Source organism: Bos indicus, chromosome 3 (genome assembly GCF_029378745.1).
Source record: "Bos indicus isolate NIAB-ARS_2022 breed Sahiwal x Tharparkar chromosome 3, NIAB-ARS_B.indTharparkar_mat_pri_1.0, whole genome shotgun sequence".
NCBI lineage: Eukaryota > Metazoa > Chordata > Mammalia > Artiodactyla > Bovidae > Bos > Bos indicus.
Genome location: NC_091762.1, coordinates 20,628,300 through 20,649,216, shown reverse-complemented (window position 1 = coordinate 20,649,216; position 20,917 = coordinate 20,628,300). Strand labels below are relative to the sequence as shown.

The 20,917-nt window shown below is 38.9% G+C and overlaps 1 protein-coding gene across 1 annotated transcript; it reads right to left on the bottom strand.

Moving 5' to 3' along the window:
* Positions 1–371: 371 nt before the first annotated feature.
* Positions 372–14,798, bottom strand: ANP32E (acidic nuclear phosphoprotein 32 family member E). The gene is made up of 7 exons (XM_019956515.2): positions 14,429–14,798; positions 11,314–11,463; positions 10,713–10,835; positions 9,821–9,986; positions 8,584–8,756; positions 3,914–3,971; positions 372–3,038 (listed from the first exon to the last, which is right to left on the bottom strand). Exons 1-7 carry the CDS (start codon positions 14,480–14,482, stop codon positions 2,968–2,970), a joined length of 795 nt encoding a protein of 264 aa, XP_019812074.2. The 5' UTR covers positions 14,483–14,798; the 3' UTR covers positions 372–2,967.
* Positions 14,799–20,917: the final 6,119 nt, after the last annotated feature.

Here is a 20,917-nt window from a genome sequence, read left to right as displayed (position 1 = left end):
ACTCAAACATGCAAGAATTATTTGTATTTATATTATCTAAGGACTCTGAAGATAAACATACAGTACTAATGGAGACTTTAGCCTCATTTTAGAAAACTATTTGCTGTACAAGAGGTTTATAATCACTTTGGGTATCTATAAACAATAGTTACTTCAACTGTAGATATTAAGTTATTACTTCAAATCAAAATACAAAAAGTACTGGCTCAGTTTGCAATCCCTTGGGAAAAGCTAATGAGTTAAACTATTACACTGTATTATCTCATATCACATTCGTGTTTGAATGTTAACTTTCAAGCTGATTCTGTTTTAGGAAAGACCTTCAAAGCCCCAATGGTGATGTTCAAAAAATGAATGTCATACAGTGAAACTAATCAGTAACAACTCTTCAATTTATTTGAAGCAATTCACTTTCAAAAACTTTAAATTACAGCAGTCACAGAAAAAAACAAGGGTCAGAAACAATAAAATAATAATCAGTACTGACTTTTTTTGTTTGTTTTTAACACTGTCATGGCTTTATTCAAAACACAGTTGCACAAAAGTATTAACTTCAAAGTTTTCAAGGAGGGTCTTGAGGAATTTAACACACTATATACATACTGCCATACAAAGAGCATTAAAATAGGACCAAAAACTTCTACAAAATATAAAACCCACCCTTACTTATTTGCATGAAAATATCACCCACAAAGCTAAATAACTCTTAGAAAGTTATTTGGAGGCTCTAAGTGTTGTTTTCAAACCAAAGAACTCTAATTTTGATCATTTCGATTGCACAGTAAGATGACTGATAACAAAGTCAATATATAGATTTAACTTTTAAAGTATCTTATAATCTGGCATATTATGCAATAAGAATTCTTAAAACAGGGTATTATAATTGTTAAAAAGGAGTAAAATGTTAGCCTTTTGGAGATTCCAACCCCCCAACTAAACTTATCCCAACAGTTTTATTTCAGTTATGCAGCTTTTTTAGTTTATCCAGAAATAACTTTGTAATTTTTTACTTTAAAACCCTGTCATACATTTTAAACTAAGAAAGAAGTAATACTATTCTTAGTAATTTAAATGTGTCCCAGTATGAAAGTGTAACCAACTAATTTGCTGATACTTTTTAAAAACTTACACATATTCAAAACAAAGGGGAAAAAATTTTTAGCTAGCCAAAATTAAGAAAGCAATTTCCTTGAACATGGAGCCTCCACAACAACAAAAAAGATGTACTTGCCTACTCATAATATTATATTTAGTAGTTGTATAAGGAAACACACACTCGGTTATCCCAAATGTTTCTATTTTTAATAGACATCTACCTGAAAACAAATCTTAATATTGATTTAGTTTCAAATATTTTCCCAGCTGTCCAGTGTATTCCAATTAAATGCTATAACTGGTAATAATGCTTTAAAACTATACAAAGAATAAAGGTTCTGCTCAGAAAAATTAGAACTACTTTGCAGTGTGTGCATTCTTAAGTCGGTTCAGTCATGTCTGACTCTTTGCAGTCCTATGGATTATAGCCACTCAGGCCCCTCTGTCCCTGGGATTCTCCAGGCAAGAATAATGGAATGGGTTGCCATGCCCTTTTCCAGGGGATCTTCCCAACTCAGGGATCAAACCCGCATCTCTTATGTCTCCTGTACTGGCAAGTGAATTCTTTACCACTAGTGCTACCTGGGAAGCCCATGCTTTGCAAAGTGGTATCTAAATCATTTGGAAAGCTAATCTGATTTGAATGTCTCATTATTACCAGGCAATTGTTCTGACTTTCAGAGAAGGCAATGGCACCCCACTCCAGTACTCCTGCCTGGAAAATCCCATGGATGGAGGAGCCTGGTAGGCTCCAGTCCATGGGGTCGCAAAGAGTCAGACACGACTGAGTGACTTCACTTTCACTTTGAGGAACACAGTGCTGCTTCCAAGAGTCTCCTCTGTTCTTTTCTTTCTCCATCTTCCTAAGTCTGTATATCTTGTCAAGAAAGATTTACAGTAAGCAGAGTCTGTTGCATAAAACTGTATTGATAATAATATCCGTATTTCAGAAAATACTCAGTTTCTTTCACTTAGCTTGTTTAAGACTGACACAGGTCTGAAAAGGTGGTTGAGGTATAAAACAGTCATCCTGGGTGTCCCTATTTCCCAACTGTTTTTTGAGAAGAGGGAAGGGAGTGAAACAAGAAAGGAAGGTGATCATAAGAGAATCACTGAGAGGAAAACAAGAGTGCACACTTAAAATAACAACCGTTGGCAGGCCATGATCTTCAGCTGGAACAAGAAAGGGCTCACCTACATGTCTCTCAACTCAGTATAAGCAATTTTTCCTTGAAAACAAAAATCTTAGTCACCTAGCTTAAAAGGTTTTAGAAGGCTCCACAAATGCCATGAACTATATTGTTGAATAGAACCTTTACTATTCTGCTCCTACTTTCCAAGCTATTCGTGTGACAAAAAAGCACTCAATTACCCTCAGCCCAAAAAAAGGCACTGCCTTCATACTAAAGATCTCCGGGTTGCCTCTAAAAAAATAACCAACTTAGCATTCAAGAGACTATTTTCATTCCAGATTTCAGCCAACTGTGATTTCAGTGAATTTATAAATAACTTTAAAACCCTATGAATGAAATGCACCGTACTATGCCTGTGTAAAAGCGATATTTTAATTATGCTAAAAATGACTAATACAATGAGCTTTAATTAGAAAATTTAAGATTCTAAATAAACTGCTAGGGAATTTCACAATGGGGGGGGGTCAATGAAAATTTTTCTCTACATACAATATGATCATTAACAGACTAGTTAATCTTATTTGGAATGATAAGGCAAAAATAGTAAAACCACACTTTTCCTATAAAAAGTTACAACATTATATTCTGGAGGGATAGCTATCATACAAGAAGAAACAAAGAAGATGTGATCACTCTATTGCACACCCAGGAACATTAGGAAATCTGGTCTTAGAATGATCTAGTCATCTTCTTCCTCTCCATCATCTTCAGCATCTCGTTTCCTCTTTTCCCCTCGAAGACCTTCTTCTTCTGAAAAAATAAAAGGAAAACTGTTCATAATACTTAATTTTAAATGAATATATGTTAGGCTACAAAATTTTGAATCTATCTTAAAGTTAATGGCACAAGAAAATTATAGGTTAGGTTTCCCCTCTGCATTACTTTTAAGTTCAGTATTGAAACAACCTTAATAGACTTAGAAATCCATAAATGATGACAGCTTGCTATGCACCCTTGTGGCCAAATCATGAAGTACAGATCAAGAAACATTAATGGAACTGTTACTAAATTTTTAAATTTCTTGAAAGACCTAGGTAAAGAGAGTGAAGTGAAGTGGAGTGGAGTTACTCAGTCGTGTCTGACTCTTTTCGACCCCGTCGACTGTAGCCTACCAGGCTCCTCCCTCCATGGGATTCTCCAGGCAAGAGTACTGGAGTGGGGTGCCAGTTCCTTCTCCAGGGGATCTTCCTGACCAGGGATCGAAGCCGGGTCTCCCACATTCCAGGCAGACACTTTAACCTCCAAGCCACCAGGGAAGCCCAATGAGAGGGCAAATCTAAAACAGGCATTATCTGGAGTTCAACTGCTCTTCTCTCATAAATAAGGTTTTACCCTCTTCAAAATGAAAGGCTATAAAAAAATAATAAATTGAGCTTATGGTCCCATTATCTCTTCATTCCTGTTTTGAAACAAATGTTATAAGCTGTTTTTTTTTTTTTTCTTTTAAATGGAATTAATGAATGTCCTGAGAAAATTCCTCTTTAAAAAGGTTTTATACCTTTCAAGGAATTGTGTGATATGTTACCAATATCAAAGAGATCAGTGATAATTTGAATTATAGACACAGTCTTTAAAACCCATGAATAAAGGCTTTTTAGGATTTTTGAATGGCTAATGTAACTCACCCTCTTCTTCTTCTTCTTCTTCCCCTTCTTCAACATAGTCATCATCATCTTCTTCATCCTTGAGAGTCAAATATTCAGTTTGAATATGACACAAATAAACTTATTTAAAAACAGAAATAGACTCACAGACACAGAAAACAAACTTATGGTTACCAAAGGGGATGAAGGAGGGATAAATTGGGAGTTTGGGATTAGGAGCTATAAACTACTATATACATAAAATAAACAAACAACAAGGTCCTACTGTATAGCACAAGGATCTAATATCCTGCAATAAACCAAAATGGAAAAGATTATGAAAAAGTGTATGTGTGTGTGTGTGTGTATATATATATCTCTGAATCACTTTGTTATATACCAGAAACTAACACAACACTGGAAATCAACTATACTCCAGTTAAAAGAAAAAATTCAGTTTGAGAATAAACAACCCATGACATGGGCTTTTCACCCTGTGATAACAATATATTCCAACAGGAAAAAAATATATGGTCATCCTGTGTTCTAACAACTTCTGCCTAACTTACAGAGGTCTTTTTAAAAGCCTAACTAAATCTAGTTTCTTCATGAAAATAAGTTATGGTTGAGAACAACAATGTTCAAAAGAACTTTCTGCAAAAACGGAAAATGTTCTGTATCTGTGCTGTTCAATGCAGTAACCACTGGTCACACACAGCCAACTGAACATCTGAAATGTGACCAGTGCAAATGAGGAACTGAATTTTATTTTAACTAAATAAGCAAATGTACCCAGTGGCTAACAGACAGAGTAATTATTGACTATTTCAAAGATAGTCTTCTGTTTCATAGACTGAGGAAGGAATCACCTGAATTGTAGCTCCAACACAGTTATACGTATGGAGTAAGTCACTTAATCTCTCTGGACCTCAGTTTTCCAATCAATGAAAGAAGTATTCATCTAGAAAGATCTCTAAGTTCTTTCTACATCTAAAAATCTACATAGCAAAATAGCAAATATCAATAAAAATCACAATAAAATTTGATCTCTAACTTTTGTGGGAGTTTTGGATAACTAAGATTTAAACACAGCCTTCAAACATCATAACCTTTTTTTTTTTTTTTTTAAGCAAATTGGGATAAAACCTCTAAAATGCATTGCACACTTCTACCATTTTATGCTAAACCTTTTCCTTGAATTATCATAGTCACCATTTTGACGGTGAGCAGTATACTAATTAGTATATGTCAATTTCCTCAAAGACTATTAATATATGTAATATGGTTTTCTCCTTTTTAAAGTGACTCTTGGCCTCTACTTTGAGTTGTATCTTTTCCTAACGCCTGCTCTTTTACAGTTACTTACAATGTCAATTTTAATCTGCTATGGATTCAGAAACTAGATCAACAAGCTTACCAAAGAACTGAATATAAAAGAGAAAATAGGTTTAGAGTAACAGCTTGAATATTCTCCCACAAAGAAAACGTCTTTTGTTACTTAGACCTTTTACACTTTTACATTTTAAACATTACTGCCTTGTGCTTGGTTGTGTTCCAGATGGTTAAGTTCTAATATATATTTTTAAAAATGCAATCAATCTAGGGACCCCCTCCAATCTCAAAACAGTGTACACCTCCTTAAAATAGTTTAAAATGGCAAATGTTAAAAACTGCTTGGTAGCTAAGAAAAACTTGGATGACCACCTTTTTCAAAATAACCACAGCTCCATTTGTATCTAGAAATATTAATCAGAACCTATTTTTCCCCCATTTAGCTTGAAGCCCCTGAGAAACTAAACTGCATGACACATATCAGAAACCGTTCTCAGTCAATTCAAACCTTAAAACACGCCATACCAGGACATCCAAGCTACAAAAAGCATAAGCAACTGATGCAGTAGCAAATAAACTAAGCAACTATAGTAAAAATCAGGAAAATGTGTGGGCTTATACTCACATAAAAAAGGAAGAGAAGCGGGTAGAGGAGAGAGGGGAGAGAAGAGTAGGGAAAGGGAGAGGAAAAGGAGAAAGTAAAGAACATTTTTTTAAACACTTCAATCTGCAAGGAATGACAAATGAGGGTATTTAAATATTTATAAATTAAAAAAAAAAAAATCAAACCATTTGAAATACTAATCACATGTATTCCATGGTAATTTAGAAAAGCTGAACTTTAAAAAGCAAATTATTTCTCTGGATTTTGTTTTATACAAAACATGATTAATCAATTCATGTTTTTATGCCCTTTTAAAAAATATATCATCTTTTTATGCCTTTAAAAAAATATATATCATCTAGAGACTTCCCTGGTGGTCCTTTGGCTACAACTCAGCGCTTACAAGGCAGGGAGTGTGGAGTTCAGAAAACTAAATCCTGTGTGCTACAATGAAGACCCAGCACAGCTAAACACACACACGCGCACACACACGCGCACACACACGCGCACACACACGCGCACGCGCGCACACACACACACACACACACACACACACAAAATCTATTAGATTACCAGATATTTGCTCTGTAAAGATTATGGTCTTTTCCTAATTAGTGATTTATAAAATGTTTCCTCATTTGTGTTAATACTGTGAATAGTGCAAAAACACGGTAATTCCCAGTTCTCCTAAATCCTCCATCTCCATTTTTAATGAAGTATACTACATATTACTCCTTCTTTATACATATTAATTCCTTACATCTGAAGAGCAGCTGAAATAGAAATAACTCAAACAAAAAAGTAGCTAATCAAATATCATTTCTATTTCCTTCTAATTTTTTTTTTAATCTTACTTTCTGAAGGTTCTCTGGCTCTTAGCTTCTAAAAACAAGACTTCATTTTAAAAAACACCCAAATTACCTCATCATGATCGATAACTTCTGGACTCAGCTACCTGGGTACCACATTGACTTAATGTTGTATATATTATCTTAAAGATGTTTGCTCTATACTTCACCACATCATTTTTAGTTAATATTTCCCAATACTCAACAGAAGGATGAATATAAACATTCAAAGTTAGCTGAAGGTCATTTTTAAATGACTTAATACTATTTAAAGAAGAATTATTGGCACAGAAAGTAAAAGTCAACTGCAAGGACTGGTGGTTTAGTGGTTAGGACTCTACTTCCACTGTAGTAGGGGCATGGGTTTGATCTCTGATCAGGGAACTAAGGTCACACAAATGGAGCAGTGCAGCCAAAGGCAAAAAAAAGTCAAATTACAAAATAACAAGTCTATTATTTTACTAAATAAATTAAAACTTATGGGGAAAATATTCAAGTTGTATGCTGATAAAAACTGAATAGGTTGCCTTTCTCCCTGAATACTTACAAGTTCTATTCTTCATTATTGTAAAGATCCTAACTCACTAAGGCTCCAAGCAAATTTAAGTGCCATTTTTTTCCTACACTAGTTTCATATTTAAAATGGTATCAGAGAAAAATCATCATTAATCAGTGATACTGTTTAAGTAATGTAAAAGTCATTAGGAAAACAAATAAAAATACAATTTCTAATCTAAATAAGAGGTTATTTTTAATAATAAATATTAAATTATGAATGATGAAAACAAAACTCAATAATTTTACATTAAGAGAAAACTTAATAACTTATCTAAACTCCCAGCAATTACAGATCATTCATTCTAGTCAACTGACATTTCCCGTGAACCTACTATGTCCCAATCAATGTATTAGATGCTGAGACACAAAGATGAATACCCCTTCCCTAAAGGAGCCATCTAGTAGAAAGTGGCCAAATAAGTTTTTACAAAATGTCTACAGGTTCAAAGGTAAAAGAGGAAGGAGTTGTCTGTCCCTTTAAAATTACAGAAAGCTTCAATAATGAGGCAACTCCAGAGCTGAATGTTTAAAGGATCATGAGGCACAATGTGAGTAGTGGTTACACAAGTGTGTACATATATAATATTTCATGGAGTTGTACATAAAATCGGTCCACTTTACATGCTTTAGTATATTGATGTTTACCTGAGAAAAAAGAAAAGTTCATTAGAAGGCATGGCTAGCAAGTCGTTTCGGATAAAGTAAACAATGTGTGTACAGAAAGGCAGTAATAGCTTCGTGTGATGATTTAATTCGGTACTAAGGGAGATGAAGCTAGAGAAGGAAGCAGAGGCTAGATAATGGAGGGCCTTGTATACCGTGGTGGTAACAGGGAAACATTAAAGGGTTTCAAGCAGGCTAGTGATACAATCACATTTGCATGCAGACCACACAGGCAAGCACTGCGGAGGATACACCTAAGTAGTAACGCTGTTCTCAGAGAGACCATTTAGAAAACTACTGGAAAAGCATAAGCAAAAAATAATTAGGGGAAAGGAAAGTTTCCATGAGTGCCTACAACGTGCCAGCAACTAGGTACTTCACACGTATTAGTCTATTAAATCCTCAACGACTCTGAAGTTGGTATAAATCTCAGTTGTATAAATGCATAAAATGGGCTCAGAAACACTTGTAAAATGTTTCCACTATACCATGCTACTGAGGGAAAGATGGATTTGAAAGATATCTGGGAGGCAAAATCATAGGGTTTATGATTATCTGGATATAGTATGAACTGGGGGGCAGTGGGGAAAAAAAGCAGGTGGATACACAGAGCTGTGAAAAGAACTCTCAAATTTCTACACAACTTACTTTTTATATTAATGCTATGCCTAAAGAGTTAATTTTCTCTATTCATAAGGTCTATTCACCTGAATTTCTTCTTTCATCAAGTATGAGAGGCCCACCTCCTCTTCTCCCTCTCCCAGTTCTGAGCCTGCTTCATCTTCATCCTCATCCTCCTCTTCTTCTTCCTCCTCTTCCTCATATCCTTCAGGTGGACCAGCTTCATCTTCTTCTTCCTCTTCATCATCTTCATCTCCATCTTTTAGAATATTTTAAAAGATGAGCAAACGTCTGGGCAAATATTTTTGCTCTGGCCCCTCAGATTCTTAAGCCAATGGGTAGAAAGTATCTCAGGGTGATTTTTTTTTTAAGATTTCTCTTTTATAACATCCCTATTTACTATTTGAGAAATACAGTATCTAAACATTAAAATTTTCCCAATGTATAGATTCTCTTAAAAACATACTTCATAGTCTTTAAAACCTGTCAATCATTCCATCATTTTGTAACACTGTTTATCCATCAAATTTCTTCTTTCAAGTGAATTACTTTTCAACCAATAGCAACAGTGTCCCATCACTAACAACAGCTGTTCTGTCATCTGATCTATTAGTCACCCATTGATCTGAAAATGTTCAACTCCTAGAACATTTCTATCACCCCCTACAAAAAAAAAACCTATATCCATTAATAGTCACTCACTATTCTCCTCTCCCAGATCCCTAATAATCATTACTCTACTTTCTGTCTCTATGAATTTGCCTACGAATTTGAGGCAAATGCCACACATATTGTATGACATTTCATATAAACAGTGTCACACAATATGTGGCTTTCTGAATATGGCTTCTTTCACTTAGCAGAATGTTTTCAAGGTTCACACACATTGTAGCATGGATCAGTACTTCAGTCATTTTTATGGCTGATTAAGATTCCATTGTATGGATATATCACATTTTGCTTATCTGTTATATACTTGTTTCTACTCTGTGACTTTTATGGATAATTATGTGATGAATGGTTTTTGGTTTGTTTTTAATACTATTTTAAAAGTTACCCCCCCCCAAAAAAAGTTACCATTTTACTGAGTAGTGGTGAGGTTTACATAAATATAAAATTTCATGGAGCTTAATATTATAATAACCATTAAATTCCCCAAAGCAATCAGAAATCTGAACAAATACAGGACTAGGGCTGTGGGTTTTAAGTTTTTCTTGTCTTACATATTTTATTCCCCACACTTAAATACCCAAGTCCAATCTAATTTACTAGCTAGGGTAGAGGCTATAATTGTGACACATTTATAGTATTAAGAATGATTACCCTCATCATCCTCCTCTTCTGAGTCTGGTGCTTCATTATCCTCCTGGTCAAATCCATCTAAGTATGTGATTTGCTGCAGCAGTTCAAAAATACTTTCTCTGTAATCTTCCAGGTTTGTGATCTCACAGTTAAACAAGTCAAGACTCTTCAAATTTTTAAGATTTTGCTAGAAAGGTAAAAAGTAAAAAATTACATTCACGATTTAAAATCTCATGTTATTCCTTTTTAATTCATGAACCAGAAAATGTATAGAACTTGAAGTCAAGAGAATTCCAGATGTTTAGAATTTTCTAATGAAGGGTTATTATATCGAGCACAGTTAATTCTAATAGGCCCTCGCAGGTAAACACCACAAGAGCAGGAACTCTCTTTCGTTCACTGCTATCTCTAGCACCTGGCTTAGTGCTTTGCCTGCAGTGGCACTCAATATACTTTGTTGACTGAATCTGTGCATAAAGAGGCAACAACAATAACATGGTTAGTTTAAATCCACAATCAACTTTATTTTCAACAATTTCAACCTCCCCCAAGCTTTTTTTTTTTTGCTAAGTTTTCAGAGTTTCACTTCTTCTCCTTTCCTTCCCTCATACCAGGAAACTAGGAGCAAATAATGAAATAACTCAAAAAATAATCAAGAAAGAAGGAACAGAATTTAAGAAAATACTGGAAATTTTACAACCAGATATTCAACTCCTGAAGTTGATGATAAAATAAATTTCCTACTGATTTAAACATTTATCTGAATGTTTTATAATATTCAGATAAATCACAACATATAATAAACTCAAAAGTTTCACAAGAGTGAATTACAAGTCAATAGGATAAAACTCAAACAAATATCAGAAAATTCAACCAAAAAAAAGCAAGTCCCGAGACAAACCTTTCCACTTACCAAAGCTTCTACTGTACTGAGATCTTTGATTTTGTTTCCACTCAAATTGAGGTAGGTAAGATTTGGGCATTTCTCTGCCAGGACTTCCAAGCCTCCAGAAATTATATTGTCACTAAGTTCCAACTATATATTCAACATGAGAAGAAAACAAAGAATGGCAAAGGCTTAGGACACATTAAACATTTCTAAAATATTATCAATTTAAAGAAGAAAACAACTGTCATTCTCTTTGCCTTCAAGAAAGACTTTCAGAAGTCTTTAATTTCCAAATTCCCATCTATGATTGCCAAATAAAATATTAGAATCTCTACAGACTTCTAACCAGGTTTGGTTGCAGTTGTATAATAGTTGTATTTTACGCTTCAGAGAAAAACATTTGGTAGGTGTTAAATTCATGTCATAAAGTGATTTCATTATTAAATTTCCACAACCAAAGCAATATTACGGTGGATTTCAAAATGCTAAACAACCCATTTTCTTACCTCTAGAAACATAGAGGCTTCTAATTAAAAGGCAGAATCATCATTTCATGTGGGAAAAAATGTGCGTAATAGCCCTTGCCATCAAAATCATGATACTCTCATGCCTAATGCCAACTTACCTTCCGAAGTTTATTTAAGCTGGGCAGCCGGGCCAGTGAACTTAGTTCCACATTAGCCATACTCAGAAACTCTAGTTTTTTAAAAGTATCATTCAGGCCCTCAATTTCCCCATTGACACAGAGGCAATTATCAAGGACCAATTCTGTTACCTAGGAGAGAGAATATGAATGATTCTTCAGTTTGTTTAGCAAAAAGACCTGGATCCTGACACTCTGGAAACATGAATATTAAAACCACCAATCCCCTTATATAGATCCTTTTCATTCTCCCCCAAAATCGAAACACAAAGTCTGATATCTTAAGTTAATTTTTTAAAATTTAAACTTGGGCTAAGACATTCAATGCCTGCTTCAAATCACTAATAAAAAATTTTTTTAATATATATTTATTTATTTAGCTGCACTGGGTCTTAGTTGCAGCATGTGGTATCTAGTTCTCTGACCAGGGATTGAACCTGGGTCTCTTGCATTGGGAGTACAGAGTCTTGCCCACTGGACCACCAGGGATGTCCCACTAATTAAAAAAAAATTTTTTTAATTGCATAAGAAATAAAGCTTTGAAAAAAGTCCCATGTGAAACTTGTTTCTGACACTTGTGAAAAGGACCCTCAACATCAGGGCATATATTTATGCAGTAAGGAGACACCGAGGTTACTGAGAAAGGATTTAAATAAGCCCTAAAATGGCAGGGAGAAGAAAGGCAATTGTTTTATTCCCTCTTTCACTTTGAAACCCCCTTATCTTTGGTTGTCACCATAACTCAAAAATACGTTGTTACCTTTGATGAAGAAACATTAGAAAGCTCCTTCTCAGACAGCCCAGCTTTCAGATGTTCTTTGTTCTAATATCAGTATCACCCAGAACAACACATCCTTGACTAAATGTTATTTTCCCCTGCCACCCTGGTAGAATTTCTGTAACTTCTCCCCAGTCGTGGAAGGGCAGATGCTGGATCCTCTATCCCGTCAGAGTTGGAGCACAAAACTTTCTGGTGTGGGCCTAAATGTACTTAAACCTAGAAGGGAGGCAGGAAACCTTGGCCCTCCATTCTCAATGTAAAAATATGTTTGAGATATTTTGAGAAATAAATGTTATCAACTAGGAATGCCACCTTCTCTATTTGAACATGACATGGTATTTCAGGAAGCAAAGGAAGGCATCATAATCTGTTTAGAGCGGAAGAAGTCAAGGCCTAGAAGGTTAGCATGACTGCCTGGGGTCAGTCACAGGTGGGGCAGGGCTGTGCCTGCATTCAGTCTGAGACTCCTAGTCTAGCTGAGTGGAGGAAAGGGCCACTAGATTTGGTGTCAGAAAACCAGTTTTTCCACTTGAGTAAGTAACTTCACTGCCCTGAGACTCCGTTTGCTAATTTGGATTCTAAAACAATACCATCCACCTTACAAGTTGGTCGGAAGTAGTAAAGTAAATAACAAACTCGAAGAGTGCTTTGTAAACTGTAAAGGGCTATTCAAATATAAGAGACCGTTATTACACCACAGGGGAAGGAGAGGCTGCAAAAAAGTGACATCCGGGACTCCCCAAAACTGGCGAGAAAATTACTAGGGATAGAACAGGTATAAAAGTGGGGGAGGAGGGGCAAACCCACTTTTCCAACCAAGACATAAAAGCCCATTCGAAATGTGTGCTTCTGCGAGACAGCTTTTTAACTTTGATTTTGTTTTTTCCTTAAGTCCTTAAAGAGTAGGCCCTAGGAAACTTCAAGTTATCTGTGGGATGATAGTAGTGACTCTTTTTCCTCCTCCCTGCCCCCCCACCAATTTTATGGAAAGATATTTTCTAAAAAGTACGTAAAGATCTCGGATTCCCACTCCTCACGCCGTTACAACCTACCGAAAGGACCCTACGCTGGTACGCACAAGCACCACCTCTACCCCTCCCGAAAAAAAATATACCCCTTATATTGCAATTCTAGGGTTTATTTCGAAGGCTGCAATTAGCAAGACTCTAGACGTTTTCCACTGAGACCAGAAACGCGAGGTTCCTCGCTGGCTATGGGCCCCGCTTTCGCGACCTGCCGCTCCGACCGACGGGAAACCCCAGAAGGGGCGGGGACTCCCCAACGAAAAAAGGGGTCGCCCCCCAGCCCGCGTTCCCCGCAGCGCCTCTGCCCCGGGCGGGGAGGACTGGGTGAAGTCGAGAAGGCTCCCTCCAAAAAGGAGGCGGAAACGCCTTCCGCCCGACCCCCGAAAAGTTGACCGCGACCCGCCTCACGTGGCCCCTCCCAAGCCTGTCTCTTTAACTAAGGCGACAGCAGCGAGAGCGCATCATTTAGTTTCGCCGAACCTATCTTTAAGACGCGAAACTTCTACGACCCATTTGTTTAGTTTTGTGAAATCGTCTCCCGGGATGAAAACTGGAGTCGCAGCCTCCACGACACGACACGCCGAGCCGAATTTTGTTACACCGCGGGAGGACGAAGGGGATAAAGTCTCGTGTCCCCTCCCCACCTCCGGTCACTACGACGAGTCCCAAAACTTCCTCGCGGCCAGAGAACCAGCCGCTGACCCAGATTCCGCCTGGCGGCGGTCGGCGCGCGCCGCTTCCCGGGGGAGTGGGCGCCGCCGGCAGCCCGCGGTCCTCCCGACTACGCAAACGACCCCAACCAGCGCCCGGCGCGACGTCGTCGAACGCCCAGGGGCCTCGAGGCCGGGGACGCCCCCTGGCCCAAAAAAAGTGTTGGCAGCACTGCAGAAAAGTTGGACTAACTTCTCAGGCGACGATGGCTGCGGCAGAGGCGAATGGGACTGAGGGGTCGCGCCCACGCCGCCGGCCCTAAGGAGCAGAAACGTGGGCAGCGAAGCCGCTGAACCATCCCCAACACCCCGCTTCCCGCCCCCACGAGGCCACGACGCCTGACTCGAGGGGAGAAGGGGCTAAGCCCCCAAGCACACACAAAAACGCCCCCTAGAAACTTAAACCCTTCGCCATTTTAAGATTTTAATGATTTAAAAGTTAAAATTGAATATCTCCCTCCAGCCCTACCCAGATGGGGGTTAATTCATTACCCCTCCCCACACACCCACCAGGACCCCCAGAAACCCGATCCTCCGAATACAGGGCTCGTAAGGAAGGGGAGGGGGCTGAGTCATCTCACCTCCTCCGGGGCTCTGTCCCTTAACTCCAGGTTAATCCTCTTCTTCATCTCCATGTCCTCCTCCTGCTCTTCTGCTACTACTCTCCTCCCTTACCTTTTCCTGCTTTTCCTACTACCCCCAACCCTAAATTTTTAAAAGATTTGGAAATGAATGAAAAGAAAGGCAAATATAAACGCCCACCACCACCAGATAGGTATGGGGAAGAAAGAAGAGAATCGCAAATGGAGTCCAAGGAGTTGGGACTCTAACTCGGCTGCCCCCACCTCCTTGTCCACACACTCGCGCGCGCACTCACACGCACACACATACACACACCCTCAGTTCCTTCCCCTTCAATGGCTGCTCGGAGACTGAGCCTCCATGACACGGCACCGCCAACCCCCTGGCCTACACTCCACCCACCTCCCGAGTGTATTGGTGGATTCTTCGGCATCTCACTACTCGATTGGGTTACATAAATGTCTATCAGTCTTTAGGGCGGACCTGAACCAGAAACAGTGTGTTTACTGGCTGCGACCAAGCGCGCAGTTAACTCCGATAGGTCCAGGAAGGTGTTCGTCCCGGAGAAATGATTTTGAATCCCAGCAGCCCCCCTCCTTTTCTTTGTGTGATTGGCGCGCTTTCTCTAGGCTATCGGACGGTTCTGAAGCTTGTTGGATTTCTTTTTGTTTTTGTTTTTGTTTTTGTCTTGTCTGTTTTTAATGTTAAAGGAAGGAAGAAAACATCCTTCTTACGGGCGGAAGTTGTGAGACAGATAATTCAGCACACTGCACCCACTCGCTCCTGGCGGTTTTAAAACGCAGCTCTTGCTTTGCAGCCAAGGTGAACAGCAACGTGCTCACCACGTAAAAAGCATGCCTTCGTGGCAATGTCCTGCAGGAGACAGGCTTCTGGTGCAGAACCAGAACAGGGATAAAGATGGTAGTTTTAACTTTCAGCATGAAGGAAAAACGATTTTGAAAGTAGTTGGGTGAAGTATGATAAGTTAGGCACCTTTAAATAAAACTACCCTAGAGGGCTTGTTCTTAAGGTAATTGTTGCTGTAATAAACACTAAGACCTCGGAGGGAAAACAATGCTGGCCTAACGAAAATCAGATATCAATGCGCATAGAAATAGTACCGCAATGCCTCTCCTTTCTAAAATTCCTTTGGTCGGTTTCCAAGGAAATCTGTAGTTTAAATGTGCTTTTAAAAGTCTGTCAATGTGGAATATAAAAGCGGTATAAGAATGATTTTTTAAACTTTTGTCTTGAGAATTTAGCCTTTCTTAGTTCTTGCTTAAAATCTGTTCTTTCCATTCCCTTACACCTTTCTCAGGATAAATACCCAAAGAAATTCCCGCTACTTTGGGGAAGGAAGTAGGTGACTTAGTCCAACTTCCAGAACTGTTTCTTTACTATTTTTCCAGCTTTTCGGGTTAGAGACTTTAGGATTTCCTATCAGATTTCTAACGGCTCCACATTGCCCCACCTTCCATACTTCTCCCTAACAAGATACACAGCTCCTGAAATAGGCTTGCATTTAAAATGTAAATATTTGGAATTTGTCACGTTAAATAAAAGAAAACAAAATAGTAATTGCCTTTTCCTTGCCAAGTGTTTCCTTTGAATTCCCTGAAAAGGAGGTTTTATGAAGATAAAAACAGCTGGAAGAGGGAGAGATTTTGGTATAAAATGATATGACAGGGGCAGGTATTTGGAGTTAGTCTTTGTTTGTTTGAACACAGGCCAAAGGAAGTCAAGATGATACAAGAATGAATCAAAATGAACTGAGGAACAGTTCAAGAAGAGTTTTTTTTTTAAGACAAGGAAAAAGGGGACTATAAAGAAACACATTTTAGTACCAGCTTAGGAAGTTCTGTGTTCTGATCCCACTAGCCATTGCAATCTGAAACTCCTGAGTGGAATCCCAAAGACAGTTCAGGGAAAGAGTCAGATTAGGGAGTCATCCATATATGAATGATAGCTGAGGGCATGAGAACAAAATAAGATGTCCACAGAGAATGTATATAAGAAGACTTATCAGGCAAAGGAGAGCAAAGCATGGTTGAGGAGACAGACGTTACGTTGTCTACCAAAGCTGTCAGAGAAGCTAAGGAGCAAGAAGAAAAGAAGGAAGTGAATTTGTAGGGGGGAAATGTATGCAAGCCAAAGAGTTTCAGGGGATAGATGATTATTAGAGTTAAACAGTAGGGCTTTTTTATCAGAACACAATAGATAGACTGGGAGAGTGGGCTAGAAATAATGAACGTGAGGAAAGGCCATGGTAAGCCTAGACAGGGATTTCGAAAGTGGACCTTACCCCCATACCCATTATCCCCTCCCTCATATCATTTTTTATCTTCATATCTCAATACCTTGAAACTTTCTAGTCTCAGTCAAGAAGCTAGGATAAACAAGATGCTGGAGAGGAAACACTCCCCATAAGGCTGGCACACAGAAAGAAAGGTGCCTAGGAAGGAGTTGAATGAAGAATACCACCAAGCTAGCGGATAAGTGCATGGAGCTTAAGTGAAGGATAAAAGAATGAAATACAGTCAAACATGGAAACAACCTAAATGTCCATCAAAAGATGAATGGATAAAGAAGATGTATTTTATGTGTACATAATATAATGGAATATTACTCACCCATAAAAAAGAATTAAATAATGCCATTTGCAGCTACATGGATGGACCTAGAGATCATCATACTAAGTGAAGTAAGTCAGACAGAGAAAGACAAATATCACATGATATCACTTATATGTGGACTCTAAAATATTACACAAATGAAATTATATAAAAAACAAAAGCAGACTTAGATATAGAGAACAGATTTGTGGCTGCCAAGGGGTAGGCAGTGCAGAGGAGGAACGGATTAGGAGTTCGGGATTAGGGGATGCAAACTATTATATACAGCATGAATAAACAACAAGGCCATACTGTATAGCACAGGAAACTGTATACTCAGTATCCTATAATAAATCACAATGGAAAAGAATATAAAAAAAGAATATATTTGTATATGTACAATGTAAGTGAATCACTTTGCGGTATACCAGAAACTAACACAACGTTGTAAATCAACCATACTTTATTTTTTTAATTGTAATTTTTTAAAAAAATGAAGGAAAGGACTTCTCTGGTGGTCCAGTGGTTAAAAATCCACCTGCCAATGCAGGGGACTTAAGTTTAATCCCTGGTCCAGGAAGATCCCACATGTTGCAGGGCAACTAAGCTGGTGTGCCACAACTACTGAGCCACAACTCTGTATCCATGCTGTACAGCAAGAGAAGCCACCACAGTGAGAAGCCTGCACATCTCAACAAAAAGTAGCCCTCACTCACTGCAACTAGAGAAAGTCCATGCACAGCAAGAAAGACCCAGTACAGCCAAAAATATAATTAATTAATTTTTTTAAAAAGGAATATAGTTAAGGAAAAAGCCAAATTCATGAACTAAAATACATTTTAAGCTGAAATAATGAGGCAGACATCACCTAGAGCCAGACCTCCTGGAATTTGAAGTCAAGTGGGCCTTAGGAAGCATCACTATGAACAAAGCTAGTAGAGGTGATGAAATTCCAGTTGAGCTATTTCAAATCCTAAAAGATGATGCTGTGAAAGTGCTGCACTCAATATGCCAGCAAAATTGGAAAATTCAGCAGTGGCCACAAGACTGGAAAAGGTCAGTTTTCATTCCAATCCCAAAGAAAGGCAATGCCAAAGAATGCTCAGACTCCTGCACAATTGCACTCATCTCACATGCTAGCAAAGTAATGCTCAAAATTCTCCAAACCAGGCTTCAACAGTACATGAACCAAGAGCTTCGAGATGTTCAAGCTGGATTTTAAAAAGGCAAAGGAACCAGAGATCAAATTGCCAACATCCGCTGGATCATGGAAAAAGCAAAAGAGTTCCAGAAAAACATCTACTTCTGCTTTATTGACTATGCCAAAGCCTTTGACTGAGTGGATCACAACAAACTGTGGAAAATTCTGAAAGAGACGGGAATACCAGACCACCTTACCTGCCTCTTAAAAAATCTGTATGCAGGTCAAGAAGCAACAGTTAGAACTGGATATGGAAAAACAGACTGGTTCCAATTTGGGAAAGGAATACATCAAGGCTGTATATTGTTACGCTGTTTATTTAACTTATATGCAGAGTACATCATGAGAAATGCTGGGCTGGATGAAGCACAAGCTGGAAACAAGATTGCAGGGAGAAATAAATATCAATAACCTCAGATATGCAGATGACACTGCCCTTATAGCAGAAAGCAAAGAACTAAGAGCCTCATGGTGAAAGTGAAAGAAGAGAGTGAAAAAGCTGGATTAAAACTCAACATTCAAAAAACTAAGATCATGGCATCCAGTCCCATCACTTCATGGCAAATAGATGGGGAAACAATGGAAACAGTGACAGATTTTATTTTCTTGTGCTCCAAAATTACTGCAGATGGTGACTGCAGCCCTGAAATTAAAAGATGCTTCCTCCTTGGAACAAAAGTTATGACCAACCTAGACAGCATATTAAAAAGCAGAGACATTACTTTGCCGACAAATGTCCGTCTAGTCAAAGCTATGGTTTTTCCAGTAGTCATTTAAGGATGTGAGAATTGCACTATAAAGAAAGCTGAGAGCCAAAGAATGGATGCCTTTAAACTGTGGTGTTGGAAAAGACTCTTGAGAGTCCCTTGGACTGCCAGGAGATCCAACTAGTCCATTCTAAAGGAAATCAGTCCTGAATGTTCATCGGAAAGACTGATGCTGAAGCTGAAACTCCAATACTTTGGCTACCTGATGTGAAGAACTGACTCACTGGAAAAGACTCTGGCGCTGGGAAAGATTGAAGGCAGGAGAAGGGGATGACAGAGGATGAGATGGTTGGATGGCATCACTGACTTCATGGACATGAGTTTGAGCAAGCTTCAGGAGTTGGTGATGGACAGGGAAGCCTGATGTGTTGCAGGCATTGAGTCTCAAAGAGTCAGACACAACTGAGCAACAACTGAACTTAAAGAGGTGGGGTTTAAGTGGCCAATGAAGAGTGAGATTAAGTATTTAGGAGCAAAGGAGTGGAATGAATGAGAGGGTGGTTCAGACACTTCTTTAATCCACCAATAAGAACCATACATCAGGATATTATTTAACTCAGTATGTCTTTAATGTTCAAAAACTAAAATTATCAGCTGCTGAATATTTTGTGTTGCCTCTCCAGATCCACTCTTCACCCTTCTCCATACTGCTCTGTGACCCAAAACCACATAAACTGCATCAAGTCCTATGACTTCCTGTATTTGGTCCATGGGGGAGGGGTGCTGGCAGGAAATCAAAAGTCTGGAAGAGAGTAAGGCTGAAGTATTTTTTGGAAGTTGGGGCCTCTGAGGAAGCCCAAACTAACCCATGAGAGAAATCACATGGAGAAGCCTCCAGCCAACATGAAGAGGTGAGAGGTACCCAGCCAGCCCTCAACTTCTCCAGGACCCTATGTTTCCAGCTCCAGCCACTGTCTCATTGCAATCACAAAAGAAATCCTGAGCCAGAACCACCCAGCTGAGCCCATCTCCAATTCCTGTCCCACAAAACCATGAGAAATAATAAAATGATCATTACTGCTTTAACCCTCCCAATTTGGAGTTGTCATACACCAATAGTGGCTTGAACAACCCCCTCTCTAGCTCTAGCTCAGTTGTGTCCAACTCTTTGCAGCCTCATGGACTGTAACCCACCAGGCTCCTCTGTTCATGGGTTTTCCCAGGTAAGAATACTGGAGTGGTTTGCCATTTCCTACTCCAGAGGATCTTCCCGACCCAGGGATTGAACCTGTCTCCTGTGTCTCCTAGATCAGCAGCTGGGTTCTTCACCACAGAGCCACATGGGAAGCCCTGAATAATCCCACAGATCACATTTTTCTGATCAAGTCTCACTAGTATCCTTTTGTTCTGTACAGCTGATAGTCATTCTACTCTTTTTAGTTTTGCTTAGGCTGATCTTCTGCGCTTTCCTTATAGTTCAGTTGGGAAAGAATCTGCCTGCAATGCAGGAGACCGGGTTTGATTCCTGGGTGGGGAAGATCCCCTGGAGAAGGAAATGGCAACCCATTCCAGTATTCTTGCCTGGAGAATCTCATGGACAGAGGAGCCTGATGGGCTACAGTCCATGGGGTTTCAAGAGTCAGACACGACTTAGCGGCTAAACCACCAGGCTTTTCTCCTACTTTAACCAAAAAGATTTTACCTCCCCTGAATCATTAGAACTTATTAAACTACTTATTCAACATTTATCCTATGCAGCCTTGTAAGTCATGTCTGACTCTTTGCAACCCAATGGACTGTAGGCTCTCAGGTTCCTCTGTCCATGGAACTTTCCAGACAAGAATACTAAAGTGGGTTGCCATTTCCTATTCATGTGCTGTGCTTAGTCACTCAGTCATGTCCAACTCTTTGAGACCCGGTGGACTGTAGCCCGCTGGCTCCTCTGTCCATGGGGATTCTCCAGGCAAG